This window comes from Microchirus variegatus (assembly GCF_963457635.1).
Source record: "Microchirus variegatus genome assembly, chromosome: 2".
Classification (NCBI taxonomy): domain Eukaryota; kingdom Metazoa; phylum Chordata; class Actinopteri; order Pleuronectiformes; family Soleidae; genus Microchirus; species Microchirus variegatus.
In genome coordinates this window covers 11,923,822-11,947,816 of record NC_139803.1, presented here as the reverse complement: position 1 = coordinate 11,947,816, position 23,995 = coordinate 11,923,822, and the positions used below count along the sequence as shown (strand labels likewise).

The window sequence follows — 23,995 nt, the reverse complement described above, 5'->3', positions numbered from 1 at the left end:
ATAGGCTGACCCGTGCATACTTTTCCCCCCAGGTGCCCACGGAGTGCGAGAGGAGCCCCAGTTTGTGACAGCACGTGCAGGAGAGAACGTCATCCTGGGATGCGACGTGACCTTCCCCCTAAATGGCCAGCCCTACGTGGTGGAGTGGTTCAAGTATGGAATGCCCATCCCGTTCTTCATCAACTTTCGTTTCTACCCTCCTCACGTGGACCCAGAGTATGCTGGTAAGAATAGTGACCTCTTTTCACAGTCGGTTGTATGAACATCTCTGCTGCCTCTCAACTGAGGATTTGGGTAAATCTTGGGTGAAAACGCCAAGAAGCACACACCGACAGTTCATCATCACAGTCCTAATTTGTGCAGACAGCTTCTATGTGTGTCACAGAGTTGCAGTAGGGTTAGAAGGTCTTTTTCATAGAAGTGTCTCTGTCACTCACTGCAGCAGTTCACTTCCTGCAGCTTGTTGTTGAGCTTTAGATCTGAAATGCTGAGAAATATCAGAAAAATACCTTTAGTGTCTTTGATTTGCACTCAGTGTGCTTCTCTCTTGGTGACATCATTAAAAAAGAATTGTATCATAATATCAGCATTAAAAAAGGTTTGGAGCAGGAAAATAATGATTCTAAAAACTATTGCCCTTCCCCCGAGAGATAAATTCAGCTCAAGCTTCAAGTTTACTGACAGCTGACTCATCATCTTCTCAGAGGCTTCACACAGATCAGTATCACAAGCCGCCTTCAGTGCTTCTTAAGGGCTTTTATTTATGTATTCATTTTTTGGTATTTTATTAATCCCTGTAGGGAATTACCACTTTGCGTTTAACCCGTCCTTTAATAGGAACCTTCCTTAAATAAGGAGCAGTGGGCAACTAGTGACGCTATGCTGACGAGCAAATTAAACCAACTTGTTCTTCACATAATCACATTAAAACCACCCTTCATTTGATAAAAGAATATAAACCAAGTCATTACACCCTCGCCATCAACACCTTTTCCACCTTTTTTTTCTCCAGTGTGTGCTTACCAGGGTAGACTGTAATAAATTTGTTGACTAATGAATTTCAACAGCTTTAATGAGATGGCATTTGGTTGCAGCAGCTCCCTCCTCCTTCCCCACCCGCGATTATTTGTATGCACAATGTGACGATTTAGCTTGGAGGTGAGAGAGATTTTCCTGTTGCCTGCTTTTGATTTCTTTTCCTCAGATCACTGAACTTGGCGGTTAACCCTGCCTTCTGGAATTGACAGCGTGAATGTGGTTCCTTTGTCTGTGGAGGAGTCAGTGCAACATATTTTGGATAATTTAAAGAGGGAAACTGCATTATCCCTCTGACAGTTACATGATAAACAAATTAACCCAAACTAGAAGTTCCATAGTGTCAATGCAGGTGTTGCAGACCTAGAAGCTATAAGAATGTGCATGAAAGAATGTCTTTCAGCACAATCTATAGGCAATCCATTTTTTTCTATTTTGACCAACTATATAAACACACCTGAGCAAGAAGTACTCAAATCTTTTGAAATATGTCACATTTCAAAGTTCGCTCGGCTCGTTTGAATGAAGCACAACAAAAAACGGTCCATTTTGTGACTTCTGCACAAGTGATACTTGTGTATAAATAAACATGCAAAATAAAACGACTCGTAACTTTGACTCAACAACCCATAAGAATGCATTTTGTAAAGCCTGCAGATGGGACCTATAAACACACACCACCCAGGATGTCCATATAAGGAGTTATGATATAAAGAGTTATGTATTACTCCCAGTGCAGTTTACCAATGGTGCACCTGTGGCACAGATCCATGCCACGTGAAAAACACTCAGGATTAATCCTGTTGTAAATTGATGTCCCATCAAAATAATCTTGAAATCCTACGTCCTAAATCCGGAGACTCAAAATGTAAGCACAGCAGGAACAGGAGAGAGCGAGAGATGTTGTAGCAATTTGGAACGGGTACCAAAAACCCGTTATTAAAATGGCCCGGGAGCTGAATCTTGAAAAAGTGTAGCATCACTAAGCGCTGACATTAACGACGCTGGTAATGGTATTGGACAAATGAAATTTTCTGTTTGTTTATGATTGATTTTTGCTGTTTCCAGTCCTGAGGATAGATCTGTGTGCTCTGACCAAGTCACAATGGAGAAATGTCACCATATTTGACACTGATAATAAAATACTTTTGCATATATAGAACAATTGTAGCAAAGATTTGGCTAAAGTATATCAGCACGGTGTTGCTGGATGATACTAAAGATCTTAAAGTATAATATAGCCGACAATGCAGACTCCTACAAGCAGTTACTGTAATTTTTGATGTCAGTTCCTGGTCAGAGCTGCTGAAATACACAAAGACGTACTGTATATTGCGACCGCTTTTAGATGTCAAGGGTTAATGAGTCAAGCCAACCACAGTGACACAGTCTCCTAGATTCCGCCTTGGTCTCAAACAACAAGCTGTTGTTTTATGAATCATAGAAGCAGACCAATTATATCACAGTTCCCTGAGAAAATGTTAAGAGGAAGTGGTTAGACACACACACTGATAGACGTGCATAAGGGACGTCATAGAAATTTCAAATGAAACGTGGAAATGGAAGAACGACTTCTTTTGTTGAATGTCCCCGAGCATCACTGAGGATCTCTTTGCTGGTCCAGAACAATGGTGACATTTGAAAATGACTCGACCCAATGATATTTTCTCAGGGGGTTAAAAATCTGCTTTTTCCCTTCGGGGCACAGTGACACAGAATAAGTTGGACTCACATTTAGAACGCTCGCCTCATGAAGCAAGTAGAGCCATTTCAAAGGATAAATGTATTTTAAATTAGTAAGTGATCAGAGAGCACATTCTGTAACTCCATTAACAACTAACAGGAACTATGCTGCAAAGTTGATGGTGATGATTTTATTTTATTTTAAACATGAAACATGTAATAAAAAGGGATTTGATTCATCATTAATCTAAAACTTATCAGATCCCACCCCTTCTCCCTGCATTTATATGGATATTTAATTTTATATTTATATACATATACATAAAATCCAGATTATCATTCATAGCTATAGTAATATTTATATCATCATATACACAATAATCCTGATAATCATTAGTAACATTAATAATACTCATAGTACCTATTATATTGGTAATATGATCATTATCACTATATTATCATTATTGGTAAAAAATAATCATTATCATAATATAACACTTATAATATGAGCAATATAATGATTTTCCCGGTATTATCATTATTATAATTATCACTGGTGAAAATACTATTACTATCCCTACTACCACCAACAGAAACAACTATAACAAAATAATAGCAACAACAACAATAATATAATCTGAGCAATTTCAATAGGGTCCTCGCACCCTTGTGCGCAAGGTCCCTAATAAATTACATAATACCCTCAAAAAACTATAATCCCTGAAAACACCTTGTGAATATTATTGCTCCGCCTTGTCCTTATCCTACAAAAAGACATGAAAACCATGTCTATACATTGATTTAAATCTGTCAATATTTGGACATTACTTGTGTTTTATCCCTCAACCCATTCCACAGAATTCCTCTTTTCCAATCCCTCAAATGGATCTTCTCCAAAGTCTGATCCTGCCCCACCAGCCCCAGCAGAATTTCATAAAAATAAGCAGCGGGCAACAACACACAGTCCTTAAAACAACCTTCCTGGCAGAGTCAACAACAAAATCGGAGCAAGAACTGCCTCCACCACATGAGTCGCATAGCTTTAGACGTGCGCTATCACAGCCGTGGCGTCACACAGTTGACCCCGCAGCAGAAGCAACGTCCTCTCATGATATCACAGCAAATGCCAGTCATGAGAACCGGAGCTGTGTGACAGTCTGCCATGTGTCGACTGCAGGAACCCGATAGCCGAGAGAAGACGTGGGGTTACACTGACTGAACAAAAACAAGGGCAAAGGAACAGCTGGACTTGTGTTGTAATTACTATAATGAGCAAAAGTCCATGCCAAAGTGTTGCCAAGTTTGCTGCCTTATGGTCATTTGACTGGTTTTAGTATCACTGTGTGGACACACTTCTGTCCTGGACAGTTGTGTGGTGTTATAATCCAGCTGTGTGCAAGAAGCACTGATGTGGAATAGATTCCTCACGCTCTAGGTTTCCAAGTCCTTGCAGCAGTTTTAAAACATAATCTGCAAGGCCTGGGTTACACACTCATGGCATCATCTCTGCTTGTGTGTTTTAAAAGGCTGACACACAAGATACATTTTTACAGCCACACAGTAAAACTATCTGTATCACGAGTTAATTATTTGTCATGTAACATTAATTCTCTCGAGTGTTCATATCTTTACTGCTTTGTCAGGGCGTCTTGGTAAATTTGAGGAGTCATTAAACAGCAAATCAAATTAATATTAGGGCATGGACGGTGATACGGATGGAATGGGAGGGGGTAAATTTGTACCTTTGCCACAGAGGTTGTATTTCTGGCTTCTTGAAACTTGGTGGGAGGGTCAGATTGGTGATCCTGAGTAAATGTTGAAGAAATGGATGCAGCAGCTTTGATATCTTGAAGGTCCAGGGGTCCAGGTAACTTTTTAGGATGGTTTATTGGCAGAAGACCCAGGTTCGATTTTCTCCAGGTTCTCCAGTTTCCTCCCACAATGTGGAGGATAAGGGAGTAGAAGTTGGATCGATGATTGAATTGAATGTGTGTTTTAAATAAGTGTATATTCACTATATAGGTGTCTAATCATAATGAAAATTAAAATAGAAAATAGAAAAAAAATAGAAATAGACAATCAATAAGATAAAAAAAAAACTTGGAAATCAAAGCAAAAGAAAAAGCTTTTTATATTTACTTAACCAAAGTAGCTAAGATTGTAAATAAAGAAATATGCCATCCTTTCTGGCAAGTGAAGGCCACCGTAGTTACCTTAGGTGCAAGAGAAAGAACTAGTACTAGTGGAAGAGTCTTCCGTTTGTTGCAATCTGCAATCTGACCATTAGATGTCACTAATTCCAACACAGCAGACCTTTAAACTTCTTTATGTAAAGTTAACAGCAAACATTTGTCAAACAGAGAAACATTCAACAAAGTGTTGCATCTCAAAGTGTTTATGCAATGCAGATACATGGTGATATATGGTATATTAAACTTCTGTTGCATTCCTGTTGAAGAAAATTATATTGTAGTACTTATTGTCATTGCATCATCACACAGCTGTGTGTATTTAGCATTTACACTGCATTAAGAGCACAGCACTGGTGTTTGTATCTCTGTTTCCTGAATATAGATTTAAAGAGAAGACAGGATATAAATAGCATCATTATTTTTTTATTTTTTTTTGCATCACATTTGCCTCATTTATATTCTAACTTTGGATGAAAAGACCCCGCAGTTTGACGCTGCCAGTTCCAGAAATACTTTGTATCGACTCGAGTGTACCTCGGTTTATCTGGAGTTTAATATATTCCCAATCTGTTATCTTCTCTCTCCTTTTTTTTAAAATTTTTTATATTATTATTATTTTATTTCCATGCTTATCCTGAAGTGACAGTTTGTCAACGGTTCACTTGGCAGGATGAATCTCCATTTTGCACTCGTATAAAGAGATGCAGGCAATTTTTACCCGAGGTAATGTTCCCTGAAAATTGTACATGAAACACATGGAAGGTGTTGTATTGTTTGGATCGTTCAAAGTAGGCCTGTATTTTCATCCATATTCAATGACGTTTTCAACACAAAATGCGCTGAAAGTTGAGCAATATGAGTCCTTTTTTTGCATTTGTTTGGAATACACTGTAATGTGTTAAATTTATCTTAAGATATGTACATAAGCATTCATACATGTATAATAGCAGTTAGAGAAAACAGGAGTGTGCTTTTATAGTGGAAGAAAATGTCCCGACATTAATGTTTATACAGACACACGATTATGTGCATGATTACGTGTTCATTAACTTTAATACTTGAATGCATCAAATCTAAAATGGAGCCGTTAATCAGTACGGGAAGAATATTCTCCAATCTAGGGCCACTTAAAGTTTTATGGAGTATTTTTAGAGTCATACGTTTAAACTAACATTTCCAAAGCGACGGCTGAAGCTGTTTATCTTTAACCGGGTGTCAGATTTTATATGGTACCGATGATTATGATGTTGATGATTATCAAGGTGAAGCAAATGGACAAGGAGCATTCACTTGTCGTTGCGTCATGACGATACTCAAGAAAAGGGAAAGTAGACGTGGAAACATTTAAGAAGCACTTGCAGAACTGAGGAATCTTAAACTATTACAACTGTTGTAGAATGAGAAAAAGACAGAAAATGGACATAACAAGCCAGGTTTGTGTTGGATATGAGGAAGGAATTTGCTGGCTCAAAGAATCATGCATGACTCCACAGAAGATTTGTAGTTGTTTTGGACAAAAGCAGCTGTAAAAATTACAATCAGAGAGAATCATTCTGAAGGACATTTCTTATAAATGGACAGATCAAAGAAACCCCAACCCTTACACAAGTCAGTAGGAAAGATCATTTACAGTGTAATCAGAGCACATGGTATATAAACAAGTGAGCAGAGACAGATTTAAATACTTTATAGAACTATGTATATAAATCAGTGTAGTCCTCATTCCGTAAATATAGTCTTTTTCACAGCTAGTCAACCATGAGACAAGAGAGACATGGTTGAATACTGATTATGCATAATCTGATGTATTTCCCCTTTGGAAAAACAAGTGAATATTTATTCAAGATAAGTAGTTTTACAGTTTTGGAGCTTTTCCAGTATATAGTTTGTCCTCAAACTGTATCGTAGAAAAGTGTAATAACTGCAGCCACAGTTGATGAGAATAAAAGTATTTCAACTGTAAATCATCAGTATAAAACAGAGAAATACCTTTGCAATACAATGTTTGCAAAACACTGAGTCATCTGCAGGTTTGCTTTGAATGAGTCAACCAACAGCTGCTCCTGTATTAACCTGGCGTGTCCTGATAAAGAGCAGATTTCTAAAAGGCCACAAAAGGAATACAGGGAATACCGAGGAAGTGGAGAGGGTGGGAGAGAGAGTGTGTGAGGTGTTAATGAGGGACAGCCAGACTTTGATAATGCTGATGTTTTGAGCAGAGAACGCGCCCTGAAAGCACTTTGTTTACCCCCGTAATTCCAATTTGCCATCTGTTATGATCTCGTTGCCAGATTACCCGGGGGGGTGACATCATCGATCCCGCTCTTGGAGCTTTTATTTTGATCTGTGAAAGTAAACTGCGGCTCTCCATGACTCCAAGTCACCGAGTCAGGAACCCCATAGCTGTTGAGATAGACTGTGACTCCTGTGAGCGTTCTCTGTTGTCAACGTTGCTCACTTTCACCCCTCAAAGGGAGTGAAGACCAGCCCTTACCTCAGCACATGTCTAAAATAGGCTGACGTGCACGGAGACGATGATGCAGTGAAGCTTAAGTGACAGATGTCACTGTGCGGTTAAAACTGCGTTTGGTTCTCCTGCTTTTGATGCATCAAACACAGGTCTTATTTGCTGTGAGACACCCACACTGTGATCCCTGTGTGTATTTATATCTGACATGTTCAAAGGTTGGTTCTCTTTAACATTCATCTGGTGTGCGTGTGTCTCTTTCTCTCTTCTTTCTCCCCTTTGTTTATTCACCCCTCACCTGTGTCTTCCCTTCCCCTCATTAAATTCAATCCATCTGTCCTTCTCACCTCCCGTTTGTCCCTTTCCTGCTGACTCCCATGTCTCCCGTCTCGCTCGGGGGCCAGGCCGCGCCAGTCTGCACGGCAAGTCCTCCCTGCGGATAGAGAATGTGCGTTCAGACGACCAGGGCTGGTACGAGTGTAAGGTGCTGATGCTGGAACAGCAGTACGACACCTTCCACAATGGGAGCTGGGTGCATCTGACCGTCAATGGTAAGGACCATCTGCTTAATGAACTGTGTGTATGTCTGTTTGATTTTGCTTCTTAATATCCTGTGATCATTTTAATAAAAGCTCAAATAAATAATAATAATTTGAAGATGCAACACAGAGCACATTCACATATAAAAAGGTGAAATTAGAAACCGATTAATGGATTATCCAAATAAATGGCAGCTAATTTAGCATTCGGTAATGCATCAGTTAATCAGTGATTAATTGTTGCAGCCTTGCACCTGACGTTTATGTATACAGGGGAAGCTGGTTGTGACCAGTCAGGCTGTATGAGGAGACAGGAGTTCACACTAGCTGGGTCAGGGATCCACGGCTTTGGGGAGCACCTGCTGCTTTACTGATGAGTCTTTTTAGGCGAGGGAAAAAAACTTTCTGCTTGTCTGGCTGGAAGAAGCAGACCAGGAAGGAGACCTGGGTTTTTATTTGGGTGTCTGACTGTCTGTCAGAGCCACGCAGGCAGGTAAAGATTGTGAAGATTTATTAAGATTTACTCTTAAGCAACTGAAAAGACCTTTGGAACTTTGGAACACTCTATTTAGACAGAGAGAAGATCTATTCATGATGATTTTGACATTGTACTGGCAATATGACATAAAACTGACACCTTTGACAGTTAGTTTTTCTGTCTGAGATGAATCTGAATACATATAACTATTTAAAAAGCTATAGCTGGAGAAAGTGGAGGCTGCAACTACAGGAAAACCACTTAGGTAGGTTATAATTATATCAGGTGAAGGACAGATTCTCCTGAGGTTCCAGAAGGACCAATGATCATACTTGATTAACAAAGGAGAACCTGATTATGATTATACAAAACCGTCATCATAAATTAAGCGATTTATTTGCGTTCATTACCAGAGTATTCATTTACAATAATCACTCGAAATCAACAGGGAAGAGCTGAGAATGTTTGCATTGCACACGCTCTCTCTTCATCTCTTCATCTCTCTCGCAATCAAAATCAAAACATAGTTTAGTTTAAGCACGAGAATTTAAGAAAACAAACTAATGATTCCGAAGAGTCAGTCCAGGACAATCTGCATTGGCATACATAAACAAACATGCACAGACGTCAACAGTAAATTTGGTATTTGGTTATGTGGTGAGACAAACCAGGCGCAATATACCTCTTATCCTTTTGAGCGTTGTCGTGGGAGCTGGAGCCAATCCCAGCAGACATTGGGTGATTCTTCAATGAACCCCAGATGAAACCTCGCTTCCAGCCAGTTCTCACTCTCTCTGTAACTCTGCGGTACCAACCACCTCTCCACTGTGACGCCTTTGATTAAGCCTTATCTCAGTCTGTTTGTACACTTCACAGTATACCACGGTGTGAATGCTGTTTGCGGCCACATTCTTATACCAGACGCTTAGTTGCGATTTTGACACAACTCTGAATGAAGAACAGAGCCTAAATAAGATAAGTGATGTGCATCATCTGTGGCATAACTGTCATGAGTGTGTGTGAATGCATAACTCAGCGTTTGAAGTGTGGCTTATGTTGTGGAGGAGTAACACTTCCAGACTGATTTGTGCTCAGGGCCCTGCTCCACAAAGCTCTGCAGTGCAGTCCTCTATTCATAGTCCACCTCTCTTTATCATTGTCAAACAGCAGTCACTGAGTATTACTTTTAACATTCAGCTTTCATTCTTGTTATTTCTGTAAACGCAGTATGTAAGTTCTTTAAAAAATATGCACACAGCCCGTGGGTGAGATCTGCTTTCTCACTCATGCCTTTCCTCTACAAATTAACACTTGTGTCTCATTCCTGTGAACTCGCATCACCTGCAAACTCCTTCCACAATGTGTGCGGAGGATTACTAAGAAGGCGAGACGTGTTTGTAAGGACGCTGCAATTGTTGTGTTCAATACTTCAATCTCTGTGAGATTTTTATTTCAAGCAATACAACCAAAGAACAAGATTTCTGTGGAAGTAAATCCAGTCCTGTCACCTTCAAGTGCACTTTTTGAATTACCTTCTGTTGCTATAAAGTGCCTTGTCTCACTGTATCTATTGTTACTTTAAGGGGAACTTTAAACCTGTAACCAGTAAAATGGATACTTGAGGAAAGTATCTTAACAGAAAATGACTTTGGGAGAAGTTGAAGTCACTTTAAGTATAAGACATTTACTGTACTTAAGTATCAAAAGTAAGTTTCTAATATAAAATGTACTTAAAAAGTGAGGAGTTAGGTGGAAGTTAGGTTGTCTTCCAAATGGAAGGTTGTGGGTTCAATTCCTGGCTTTGCTCGTCTTGAAAAGTATGTGTCCTTAAATGCCATTTCAAATACAGACCTGTACAACTCATCTTATTCTGTTTTTATTTGGTAGTAACAAGTAACTAAGACAGTTAAGGTAAATGTAGAAGAGTAAAAGTACACCATTTATTTGGGAAATCTAGTAAAAGTACAAGTTGCTAGATATACAAAAAAAGCAAAGTACAGATATGTGAATTTGTACTCCTATGATATGTTGTCCTATGCTATTCAAATTCAAATTCTGTATCAATCTTCAATACAGTTGATGGGTTTGTTAATGGAACTGAGATAATCTGAGGAAAGTGAAAAATAAGGAATATGATACTGTCATATTTCTTGACAAAGGTGTCATGTGTTAGTATGTACAGACTGAACAGGATTAGGCAGAGTACTGAGCCTAGAGGGATGCCAGAGAGAAGTTTAGTTTCTGTGGACTGAAATCTGCCTCGTGATACTTTATAAAACTTTGTCCAGATAGGCTTATGTTGTTGGATCAATATGTGGTGGTCTATAGTATCAAATGCTAAGGTGAGATCTAATAAAACAAAGACTGAGGCTCTCATATTATATAGATGTTTCAGTACTGAAACATTGATTAGCTGGAAATCCTGAGCTATTCATCCAGCTGATTATATCCAATTTTTAAAAAGGATTTTCTTAAGCAGTGGGGAATTAGAAATAGGGCTGCACTGGGTACAGATGGATCCAAGTTTTTTTTAGCATTGTACAGCACATTTCAGAGAAGCTGGGAAAATGCCAGTTCAAAGAGAGTTATTAATAATATTGTCAGAGTTGCTCATAAAGCAGCGACAAACGGATTTAAACAGTTTGCATCGAGGTGGTGGGGTTTGAAACTCTGAATGAGCTTTTCTATATCTCTGGAACTAACAGGTGTGATCGATGCTGGATATTTGGTAATATAAAACCATTGTTATTGAAATACCAAGGCCTGTGTGGGGACCTGGGTTATTGACTCTTGGTCAGTTGTATGTGATGGTTGGAGTTTGGAGTTGCAGTTGGCTGGTGACCACTAGACTCAGAAGGACTTTAGGACTTCAAATAACACATAACAATAGGTGTAAGCTAGAAAAAGGAAATGAGATTTATAAAAGAGTGAAAGAAAGACCAGACTCATGCACAGACTCTCTATATGAAGATCAACAGCATTTTCCACTAATTTAACCACTTTATTTTGAAGTTTCTGCAGCTGTCAGATGAATTTAGTTAAGCAGATTAGAAAATGGATGGCTTGTGTGGATCGTTGGAAGTACGCGGAGGATCAGTTTCACACTGTCCAGTGGGAAGTATCCCACTTTCTATCTTCTCGGAAACTTGACTTGTCTACTTTCTTCTTCTGAGATGATTTAGACTCCCACTGTTACCTCACCGACTCCCACAGCACAGGCCCCAATCCAGAGTGAGGTGATGCCAAAAAAGCAAGGTCTTCAACCACTCCTCCTAAAATAGCTCCAGCTCAACCCCCCCGCCTGCCATTTCTGTATTCTGCTGCAGAACTCTGCAGTGCCTGTTTGCTGCACAACAGCCCCGCTCTCTCTCTCTCTGTCTCCTTCCACTGTGTCTTTCTGTCTTTCCCACTCTGACACATGCACAAACACACAGATTTACTCATGTCCTCTGGTATCTGCTTGTCTCACACAATAAACCAACAACTCTGGAGTGTTCAAACCATAATACAAGACAAATGCTGCATGAAACGCCATCCTCTTAAAATATAAATACAGTACTTAACTGTGTGCTCCCAATATGATAGCATTTTTTTTTCGTTCTTTCATAAGTTATTGCAGAATTTATGATGTGTAGTGAATCATGGATGTCTTATGTTGTACTTTTTGCCACGCCTGCACTTGAGAGGTGTTTGTGTCGCCACAGTCAGCATCACATCAGACCACACAGGGATGCACTGTGTGATACTGTATCAGCATAGCGGGGAAACAGATGCTCCGAGAAGAGTGCACTCTCCCCTTATCATCGGCGTGTCACTGACAGTGTTGCTACTACTAGAACTACTTTTGTTCTATTTTAAGCGTTGCAGGTGGATGCTGTCAGCCAGTGAGTGATAATTATGAATTATTATGATACCCTGGTTTGACCGATCGCCTTTCTGGGTGCATCCTCTCCTCCTCCCTGGTTCTCCTCTGTCTTCCTCCCGTAGTTCTAAAACATGCAGATTCAGGACAGGGTAAATTAGACCGTCTAAATCTGGCCCTGCGATGGATTGGTGACCTTTTCAGGATGTACCCTGCCTTTTGTGCTGTGTCAGCTGCGACCCTCGTGTGGAGGATAAATCAATGCACTTTTCAAATGTTAATATGCTCTTTATAAATGAGTCCAGGTGTCCCTCAGCTCTTGTCCACTAGAGAGGTTTCCAGGCTTCAGAGACAAAGTTTGAGGCTAGGGGAGGATTGTCTTTGATTAGTTAAACCTTAATACAATTATTACAGCTTATAAAGCCTCTATAAATTATAATTTTTCATGAAGTATACCACAATGAAGCTTCAATTCTTGAGTTTTAAAACCCCCAAAAATGATTTTAAAATGCTCAACAGCCCAAATGAGTTTGTTAAGCATATCCAGATTATATCTAGTTTGATTTTTCAGCACAGATTTGCTGTCGTCCATTTAGTTTATTTTGTTTTTCGGGGGGGGGACATGGCCTGTATCTGTAGAAATCCATGTGGAACACTGAACTTGACTATGTCAATAAGGACACACTCAGATCCAATCTGATCCCTTGCGATATAATGTCAGATTCTGATCAGATATGCTTACAAATCCAATTTGGTCTGCAGTCTAAACAAGGCCTAAAAGCTTTTACTGTTTCCACTCGGTACTTATTGACATCAGCCCTTTCTTCTTACTGTTTCCTGATCTTTTTATTTTGAAATGTTTATTGTGAAACAGCTATACAGAATTAATTACAAACCCTGTCTACACAATCGCTATTTAGTCAGTGGACTGGTTTTACATAATTACAGAGAGTACAAACACAAACTGCGTACAACAGACCTGCTTTGTTTCTTGTATATCTTTTATATCCCACCATACTCTGCTGTTGGGATCATATCAGACCCACTTAGACAGTCGCGCTTACTCACAGCACAGCTGAGCGTGAAGATTCTAGCTCAAGAAAATACCAACATCTGTGTCCCTGTGAGTGTCAGTAAAAGTGGGCTAATTTCTGGTTCACTGGACAAGAACAACAACAGGCTTACAGAGTCGGGGAAGCTTATTTAGACGAAGCTACAGGTTAGTTTCCGAGCGGCATACATAAGTATAAAGAGAGGTGCGCTCTCACACCTCAAATACAGGGATATAAAAGGTATATTCTGTTTTTCTGCTAAAACACACATGCATATACCAGCCCTAATGTTGAAATACTAACAGTATTGGAATGCGGCCACGGGTCCTGAGCTCTTCATCAGACATGCACAGACGGATCCGCTCGTTTCATACGTGATAGAGTACCCAGCAAACGATCCATCTCTGCAACTCTGCTGCCCATATTGAGACGCGGTTAATGGTGTATATTTTCCAACTCTCTTTTTGGACTCTTTTTCATTTTTATCGTTTGCCTTGATGTTTATAGGTTGATTTACCCAAGGTTGTTAACTGAGCCTCGAGGAGGTGCAAACCTCTTGATTTACATCATGATGAAAGTTTAATGTGGAATTATTGATCAATAATGACAAAAAAAAGTACAGGAAGCCGTTTTTTGATAAGGAAGAGGACAATGACAACAGCACCAACCAATAGGAATCATTAGATGTTGATCAATCTCAACTTTGTGTAAATAAACTCCAAATTCCCTGTTTTTCTTTCATAATTCAACCGGCACCAAGCCGACGATCAGTTAACTGGGAGTAAAGTGTGAACACGGCACTAAGGAGAGTTATAAAAAGTCGTACCTGCTCACAAGTGCAGTTCTCATGACAACACTGATTTTAGAAAAGGTGGAGGTGTGAGCGAGCTTACTTTTCACAGCGCACTGAAATAATTTATCTCTCAGTATCCAAACTTAACCATCGTCGTTTGATGAAGTGCAATGATGTTCTCAGATGATTTATTCATCCACAAACCAAATATATGAGAACATATTAACATTAAGATAATGAAAATCTTGTTTTTAGTTAATAGAAAAATTTATTTTGTCTTTTGGCGATAAATTGTCACTTAATATATCGTTTATTATATTTAAATGATATGTGCATATGCTAAGTTTTCATATCTTTACAACTTAAGCTTTTATACCCTCCATTTTTTCGCACCTATTGTTAATCCAAGACTATGATTTTAGCTACGTCAGCATAAAATGAAAGATAAACAGCTTAGAGAGACCTGAGATGATGATGGTCAGTGATTCTCAAGGTTGGGGCTTTTTTTCAAGTTAAGCAAACTGATAAATAGTATGTCAGTGTAAGAGTACTTACACAGTTAATGCTTGTAGTGAGGCAATTCTGTATAGAATTAGCACAATATTGTGTGGCTTATGGCTGCAGATGGAATGACATGTTAGCGATTGAGAGGGTGAAGGATTAAACATGTAAGCAGATCAGTCTCAGACCTAAAGTGATTAGGATGAGAATATTAAAACAGGATTTATGAACAAAACACACACAAACGTTTGTGTGCGCGTAAATAGAATAAAAATGTGTGTTTGGGTTAAATGGAGATTGGGAAACCTGAATACACAGCTTAAGTGTGTTTTGGTAGGAAGACGTGCCAATTGTCTTGTGTGATCATCATCCTTCTCCATAATCTAGACATTCTCTGAGCTAAAGAGGATTTAGATTGTTTTTTTTTGTTGTTTTTTTTTCAAATGCAGCATTTTTGGCACATTATTGCAACATTTACAGTCATTTAAAGTGGTGAAATTGTGAAATTATACATTTTGAGGATGAACGATGAGATCATTAATTATTTATGTGGACATCCTGAAAGAAGTCCAGAAAATCTGTCACCGTCGCTTCAAATCACTTTTCTTTACGCTAAGGTCTGATCATGAAGAATACAGAATCTCAACTACAATCCGTGTATATTCCCGCTCCTCTTCCTGTTCTGAGAAGCACATAAACTTTCTGTTAGGCGTCCAAAAATGCCTTCAAACATCTAGCATTTCCTCCATAACTTGTTTGATTAGTCAAGCGTCCCTAGCCTCATCCTTCAAATCAGGAAAAGCATTCTAACCTGCTGCATGACAACATGCATTGAAAGGTTTAAATGTCCTCGAGAAATAGCACATTAATATTGTGTATATTTATACATTTATTTTAATTGTCAGCTGACAGAAAGAAAGTCAACCATTTTCTATAAATGGTTCTCTTCGTCCATTAGTTATAATGGTTATCCTTTTGACGGTCACAGTGAGGCTGGAGATAATCCCAGCTCACAGAGGGCTGAATTACCCCTCCTCTGCCAAATTAACTTCTCCGCATCATTATAATTTCTTGAGTTTTTCAGTTTGACTTTGATGCAAGAAGAATACTTTCCCTCTTCCCAAATAGAAACACTGTTGCTGGGACTGGTGGGTCTATACGACAAACTTGCATCATTTATGGTGCTAAGATTCAATGCTCACAATGCTGTACTGTGTGTATTTTGGAAACATGAGCACACACACACACTGCAACCCATGCGTCAAGTGCCAAATATACAACAATAGTCCCTTAGCTCTCTCATCGTCTCCTGGCAACCACAACATACTAGTATATGATGTAATGTAATTAAATGTATGCTGTGCATGTAAATGCGGCTAGAGTAGCCAATCAACACTTAACAATAAAGAAGAGAGACACACAACCTACAGCACATTTGCAGCAGTTAAGCAGCTGCATAATAAGTATATAAGTGTATAATTTAAAATATAACTTATTTCAAACCATCTGGTTACTTCAAAGAGCCAACCTGTCAGAATGCGGTTGTTAAACGGTGGTGTGAGTTTCCCTAAGATCTATTTCAGTCAGACACTTTGTAGCAGAAGTCTGCAGTCACAGTTCTTTCTCCCTTTTCGGTGTGAGCGTCTTCGCGGTGAGTCATACCTCCTCACTCGAGTGCACCGTGGGATAAATCAAACGCAGTGAACGTAGTACAAATAGCACCACCGGTTAAAGCTGCAGTAGACGGGATCACTGGAGAATCCAGGATGGTTCCATTTGTGAGCTGCTCTTCTCAGATACAGACACAGAAAGCTTTATTCATTCCCAACGGGCAAATAGAGTGTCTACACTCCACCGACCACATATACACATTCATCCGAGATGAAGATGAAAGATGGTGCAACCTGTAGCTGTTAACACACAGAGAAGAGTCAGTGTCTGAGTCTGGACAGAGTTAGTGCTTTCATACATGACATATGACGACAAACATGACCCAAGGCAGTCTCTCCATTTCTGGAAATCTCTTTTGGACACTTTTTTTATGGATTCAGTAGTCTGCTGTTGCTCCTGGGGCAGTGATCTGTCCACCAAGAGCACCTGTGTGCACCTAATTGAAGCCTTTTCTGTCGTCTGTCTGAAGACAGATATTGCAAAAGCTGTAAGGCTGCCTGTCCATCAGATTGTAATAATGTAATTATTGTAGAATTATTGATCAATTACACTGTAAAAATGTACCTTCTGAACCCTAAACTATAGCTATGTACTACAATGTATTCTGAGGATCTAATATATGACTCTTTTGAATGTTGAATCAGCTTTTTTCTCCATTCTAACTGTTTGATCTTTTTGATGTAAAGTGTTACTGACATTTCTTTCTTCCCTCCTCAGCTCCCCCCACATTCACAGTCGTGCCACCTCAGTACGTAGAGGCCAAGGAGGCGGGGAGCATCACGTTGACCTGCACGGCTTTTGGCAACCCCAAGCCCTCCGTCAGCTGGGTGCGGGACGGCGCTGTCATGGTCAGCGATGCCAAGTACAAGGTCAGCCATGTTTTCGACTGATAATGACACTGTGGTGACGAGTTTAGTTCACATTCAGGATGGATTGGTATCATTCAGACCTGTACTATCTGTTCACAGATGTTAATACCAGATCTGAACACAGTCTTGAATTAATGTTTAAGCTACAGTTTTGCATAGGTAAAGCAATGGCATGGCTGCAATGCATAACTCTGTGTAAATGTTAAAATGTAAAAAATGTTCTTCACTTTTATTGGAAAGGTATATGAGTCCAAACGGGGAACGAGGCAAAACAAAGAAAAGCAGAAAACTAGTCTAATGAGGCTGAATACAGAGGTGTCTCAGTGTATAGAGGCAGATCTTTTTTTGACACAGCAGCTGATAGTGAGGCCGTGCCGCACAGTTCTGCTCAGTGCACCCACCAGGTCTCTGTGATGATTGGGGCAACGACTGTGTGACAGAGGCAGACAGGACCGAAATGGCCCAGCTGCAATAAACTTGTCTTTTATCCGATTATTTCTTATTTTTTTGTGTGTTTTGGGTATTAAAAAAAGTATGAAACAGACAGAAAGAAATGCACACCAATATCATCCTGCAATGTTCATTGAAAATGTTTCCACATGGCTGAGGTTGTTGTGATAAAAACACATTTTGTTTACCTTGATGAACAGCCCATACTTATAGATAAAGATAAAGATTCCTCTATTGATCCCAGTCGGGCAAATTCAGCAGTTACAGTAGCCATGTTCAAAAACAAAAGGACAGAAACAAAAGGTTACTAATAGCAATGATTATATATAAAAAAATAGACATGGCATACAGATTATACACATACGATAATAATTTAATAATATGCATTACCCTCACTGAAACCAAAAACAGTGAAGAACAAACCCGTGGATTTGAGGAGTTTGTCTTCCCTGCAGATCCTCTCAAGCTCCGTCAGACTGGATGTGAAGCATCTTTAAAGCTGCCGTCTTTAGATCTCAACACGTTAAGTTCTGGGCTTTAACTCTCAGCTGAGGCTGAGGCTGGACCACATGGAGCCACTCAGAGACTTGTCCTGATGTTATGCTTTGTGTTGTGCATTGTTCCCGTCTTAAATCACATGCTTAAAGACGTCTGAGAAGCCTTTAGTGACAAGGCCATGCCTTCATGGAGTAAATGATGGATACTACATTAACCTTCCAAGTCTCAGAGACACACAAAGTCAACGCATCCTTTTAATATGTAGTCACTTGGCCCAGACTTATTGTAACATTATAAGCAGCTTGTACTCTGCCCCGCACCTAATGTCAGGTTAATTAAGAGGTCCATTTTTGTTTTATGAGACCAGACTGATGTGTTTGCATCTTGTGTCCTGTGAGGGTCTCGTTGTAGAGTCTTGCTGACGAAGGAAACACATCCACCTACATCCTGGAGAGCTTTGTTTTCCAATTTGTGCTGTCAGTAATGTTTTTTTCTTTAGCATGCAAAGATTTTCTGCTCGTCCTCCAGGCTCCTAAATGTTCCCCAGTAAAGCTACGATGGTGATTTTATTGGCAAATGATCTGTCAAATACTTTTGGCATTTACTTAATTGGTTGATTGGACCGGAAAATTTCTGAAAAAGTGAAAAAGTCTCTATAAAGCACATTTTGAAACAACATTGTTGACCAAATAATTTGAAACCCACCCTTACAATTTGGACTGTAGAGTCAGTTCAAATGTCCATAACAGTTCTTTCCACTAATATTAAAGCTGAAAACTCTGAAATAATATTTTGAATATGCTGATGCTCAAGAACTGTTGAAGTTCTTAGAGTCAGCACCACAGATAATGAAGGGCGAGTATTCACTCCAGTAAATCCAACATTTATTCAACACAAAAGACGATTGTGACTGCGCTTCACTACGTCGGTTTACAGCGATTTTTTCCTCTAGTGCCGATCATTAAATGCTATCACTTAATACATCAAATGTTAGATATTAGCATTCCATTACAGAGAATCACACCACTTCACAACCTTGAGCCAGAAATCCATTCCTGTCAAAGACTATAAACCGAGCACTTTTTCTCAAGTTAAGATGCAGTCGGTTGTCTGGTAGAAGCTTGAATCAAAACTAAACCTTATAGCTCCACAAATGGAACCAACGTAAATGCACCAATATTTTTAAGATGCCTTAATGCAGGTGTGAACTCCCTGTGAAATAGTTTTTGGACTTTTTTGCTCTATTTATACCTATCTTTTGTGTTTTTTTCTCCTGTCTGGGGTTAAAGGGGCCAATGTTGCAGGCATTGTTTCTCATAGTAAGTAAAAATGTTTGTGTATGCGTTCAGGTGTCTGATGGGAGTTTGACGGTGCTATCCATCACCCGGGAGGACCGAGGAGCCTATACATGTCGAGCTTTCAGTCCCCAGGGTGAGGCCATTCACACCACACGGCTGCTAGTACAAGGTAAGCCCTTAATGTGTTGCTGCATTTGACTGAAGAAATATAGAATATAGATTTATGAAGAAGACACTATATCAGAAGTAGTCGATTACAATTTCTCAGAGGTGCAGAAAATTTCCTTTGTCTTCCTAGTGTTTTTAGTTAGAGTGGTTAAGTCCAGCCATATATATAAGCTTACCACAAAAAGTAAGGACATAACATAAATAGTTTCCTCTACATATAGTTTTATGTCCTGGCCACCAATAAAAAAACAAGTTTGAACGCTTATCTTATTTATTCAGACGGGCTCTCCCTGTTTGTTAAGTCTGAAGTTGTTGTCCAGGACAGGCGTTATCATGATGGCTGCCGAGTGGCAAGACTTTCCATGAAGGACTTTGACTATTAACACAGAAAATTCTCATTATGTGATAGGAGCGCACACACGGATTTACCTGAAAGTTGGTTCTCTAGACTGTGAAGAACACGATCAGCGAACCAGGAGTATGTGGGAAAAGCTGAAATATAAAAAGCAAGAAATTCAGGATATAACTACACTATATTCTCCTTAAGTCAATGTGTGTGTATGGAGGACACACAATTACAAATATATCGGTACGTAAATGTATTGTATGTATTAATCATGTATTTATTTAATATTTATTTATAGACACATTATTATTATTATTATCATTATTATTATAATAAGCCAACAATGTACCCACAGAAACCCTTTTCGTGCACCAAGAAACTCCGTTGACTGACTGAGGTAACATTAAAAATAGTGTCAGCGCTGTCCATGGTGCTGAATACGTCCTCAGTCACTTTAAGCCCAGTTGGCAAAAGACACACTGCTGATATAACCAGCACTTATTTTTACCACAGCTGTCTTCAAACTGAGCAACTTATAACGTTATATCAGGCAGCTTTTTCAAAATAACAGCAACACAATGGGAGTGAAACCATTTTCCACTCGTTGGCACCCTGACTGTGTCTGACTGTTTGACAGACACATTAATCAAATGAGCACACATTCACGCACACAAAACGAAAAATACATAAATAAACGCTTCAGTAAATAAACAACAGCCCTGCTATTAGAAAGTGTTACTGTTAATGTGCACCAAATGTGGTCTTGCGTTCAGTTTTGTTATTAATGAAACTTTCCAGACAAGGGCTGATGATATTAACTATGCTATAAACTATAGTTTATATGATAATTATAAATGATATAGCCTCAGCAGCCTCCCATATGTGTGATTATAGTCCAAAAGAAAAACCCCAGAACTTCCAAATTCAGCACTGAATAACACAGGTTGTACAAAACATAAAGCCTCAGTGTAATGTGTGTTAACACTGAGAGATGAAACAGGATGAATTCATTGTGGGGATGTGGCAGCAAAACAGCATCAGCAAGTGGACCAGGACAGGCTTCAGTAATAACCAATCACATCTGCCCGTCTTTCCCCTTTAAAAGGCAGCAGACTGTGTAATGAGCCAGGAGGACAATCAACTTCCCCGAGGAAGTCTGTCATTCTTCCCGAGGTGCAGAGATGCTGGACAAAATAAGCAGCACACCAAAATATTACATATGAAAGGCGACCGCTTATTATTCGTGTGAAGCAAATTTTAAAAGACAACATTTGCATTTGGGCTGCTACAGTCTATGAGCAAAAACATGTTTCTATTATTACTGCCTGAAGTTAATTTGCATTCACTTTGACATATCAAGATCATTTGTGGATTCAGTGTCATTTGACTACTACTGCTGGAAAGAGTAGTAAAGGGGTAGCAAGAGTGAAGAGTATCAGTTAAGCACGGCTGTGTCTGTAATTAAGAAGAATGGAGCTATTTTCCTCATGTTTCTGCTGTTTATTATTGAATTTTTTTTCCCAAACCTAACCTGCCTTCAGCTCACAAATACAATCATATACAGAAAAGACGCTCAGGTATTACAGGGACTTATACAGGCTTCACACAGATTCAGTTTTACATAAATCCTCTGGTAACGATAGCAGAGCGATCCAGCCCTATATAAGACATGAAAGGCTCCCATGTTTTTGATGGGAACTTATGTTATCCAATTCAAAAATATGTGTTTTCTTGCACAGAATGTCAAAATACATACATGATATCAGACCTGTACAAATGCAAGGAAATATCAGGTGAATCTATGGGTCATTACTAGACCCATGCTGGTATTATGATTAAAATATTTAGTCTATAATTAAAAGAAAGGCTTTAAAGGCATAAAACCTCAGCATTAGACCACAGGTTGATGATAGAGGTTCCACACTGGAGCTTTAAGGTTTGGAAAAAATAATTTAAATATCTTTGTTTGCGTCATCCCCCGTGTGTGCATGGGCTTTTTCTGGGTTCTCAAGCTTCCTCCACAACACAAACACATGCAATATGGGGATTAGGCAAATTAGACACCCCAAATTAACCATAGGTGCGAGTGTGAGAGTGGATGGTGTTGGCCCTGTGATGGACCCCGCCTATCGCCCGATGTCAGCTTAGATTGGCACAGTGTCGCCCGCAACTCTCATGTGGAGGATACAGCGGTAGGAGATGGATGGATGGACCCACCTGTGGATCCTGACCCAGTCTCTGAGAATAAATGCTATGTAGCACTAAAATATGGCCTTTCAGATAATGACCTAGAAGTCGTCGCTTCACAGCAGCAGTTGAATTACTTGCCGAAATTTGAGCCCCTAGGCTGATGATCTTTGTGATTTTTTTTGTTGGTGACCTGTTAACTCTACATATAAGATGTTTCCGTGGAGCAAATGGTCGCCTTCATTAGTCACAGGAGAGACGGTGAAAATGCTCGCCGAGATCACAGATTTCTTTCTGGGGCTCGGCACAAAGGCAGCGCTGAGCCACTGAGTGCTTGTTTAACCCGTCCTGTATAATTTACGAGTGGGACGGATTAATAAAGGCCCTCCTGGAAAGCCACTGAGCAGCAGATCAGCTAAGAGACTACTGTGCCAACAAATCTCCAGCACTCAGCTGGTCCCAAATAGGGCAGCTTGGCACGCACACAAACACACACACACACAGACACTCACACACACCCACTCAAACACCAACAACACAGTCATCCAGCACCAGCCTAGTGGTTGTTGTCCTGCTAAGGGGCTGGCAGATGGAAATGCTCTTCCTGTTAAAGGATCAGACCATGGGCTGCAGATCAGGACTAACATATGGAACTAACAGTTTGTATTTGTAACAGTGGCTCAGCTCAGCTATAGTTGTGGGCTTTTTTTGTGTTTTACAGACTTATGTTTTCAGGTTGAAAATCTGTCTGTAAGCCAGCACCTATGAACTCTGTCTGTGTACAGAACAGTGTGTAGACTTGAGCAGGTATGAAGAACCTGGCTCTTGTAGCTGTCTCACAGCTGGATGTTGATGCACAGTGTTTATATCTGACAGTTGTTGAAATATTCAGAGGTTGGTGTTCAGATGATAGGGAAGCTAAAAAAGAGGGTTCAGTTACTGACAAGGTACTGTTCTGTTCTGTCAGTTATATTACAACACTAATCCTACAACTGGAATGTAGTATTACAGTGATGCAAGAAAAACAACTAAAGTTGGACATGTCAGTTTGATGAGAGACGAAACACACAGTATTTTTTTTTACACTACAACCAATATTTTTGACCTACATTTTTTGATTTGTCAGTTGTTCAAAAGAAGTACAGAAAGAACTCTTGCTTTCATCAGATCAGTGCTCGATGAAAGACGTTTCTGAAGCTCCTGAATTAATAATTACATTTCAAAAACTGGGGGAATGAAACTACCGTAGTGATTGAGACCATTAACGCCTCAGGGAAATGTTTATTTACATCATGTCACCATGTTGCAACAGAGATACCGCTAACAGTATGTGACAGAATGTTTTAAGAAAACTGTTTTACACACTGGTACTTTTATTTAAAATTGTACTATATTGTAGCTTTTAATGAGTTCACACAATGTTGATTAAGCCAATTTTTATATCCACACAACTCAGTATAGGAGTGTTGAGATCTCATGTTTCCCAGCGATATGCCCCCGCTGCACACAGGAAGTGATTTATTTAATGTCAAGACAGACAAAGGCAATGGCAACAGCAAGACAACTGCAAACATGATGACGGTTGTAACAAACAATACCATGTACCAACTGTAGGGGGACCCTAAGAGCAAATCCCACTTGGTGTTACTTTAAAATGTGTTCAAACTTTCTTCATTGTGGGCTGCCAGTGTTTACAGTCCAAACATTAATCTCCATCTGTAAATGAATCCTGGAACAATTTGGCCCAGGAAGGATCTCCACATTAAACCTTTGTATTATTATTTGTTCGGCAAGGAAATTACATATTTTGAAAGCCGTATTTGGATGAGTCGTCAATATTTAAGGGCCAAAACATGGCGAAGTGATATAGTCAGCCTTCCACACACAGCTGCTTAGCTATATGTTT

The 23,995-nt window shown here is 39.5% G+C and overlaps 1 protein-coding gene across 1 annotated transcript in view; it reads left to right on the top strand.

Moving 5' to 3' along the window:
• The window catches only part of igsf9bb (immunoglobulin superfamily, member 9Bb), a gene marked incomplete at both ends in the record, with an annotated part of 79,878 nt that overhangs the window by 19,251 nt on the left and 36,632 nt on the right, over positions 1–23,995 (top strand). Inside the window, 4 exons of the mRNA XM_083910184.1 lie at positions 33–224; positions 7,782–7,928; positions 16,991–17,142; positions 19,440–19,557. Of these exons, the coding sequence (XP_083766310.1) occupies positions 33–224; positions 7,782–7,928; positions 16,991–17,142; positions 19,440–19,557 (609 nt within the window). The remainder of the gene's footprint in view (positions 1–32; positions 225–7,781; positions 7,929–16,990; positions 17,143–19,439; positions 19,558–23,995) is intronic.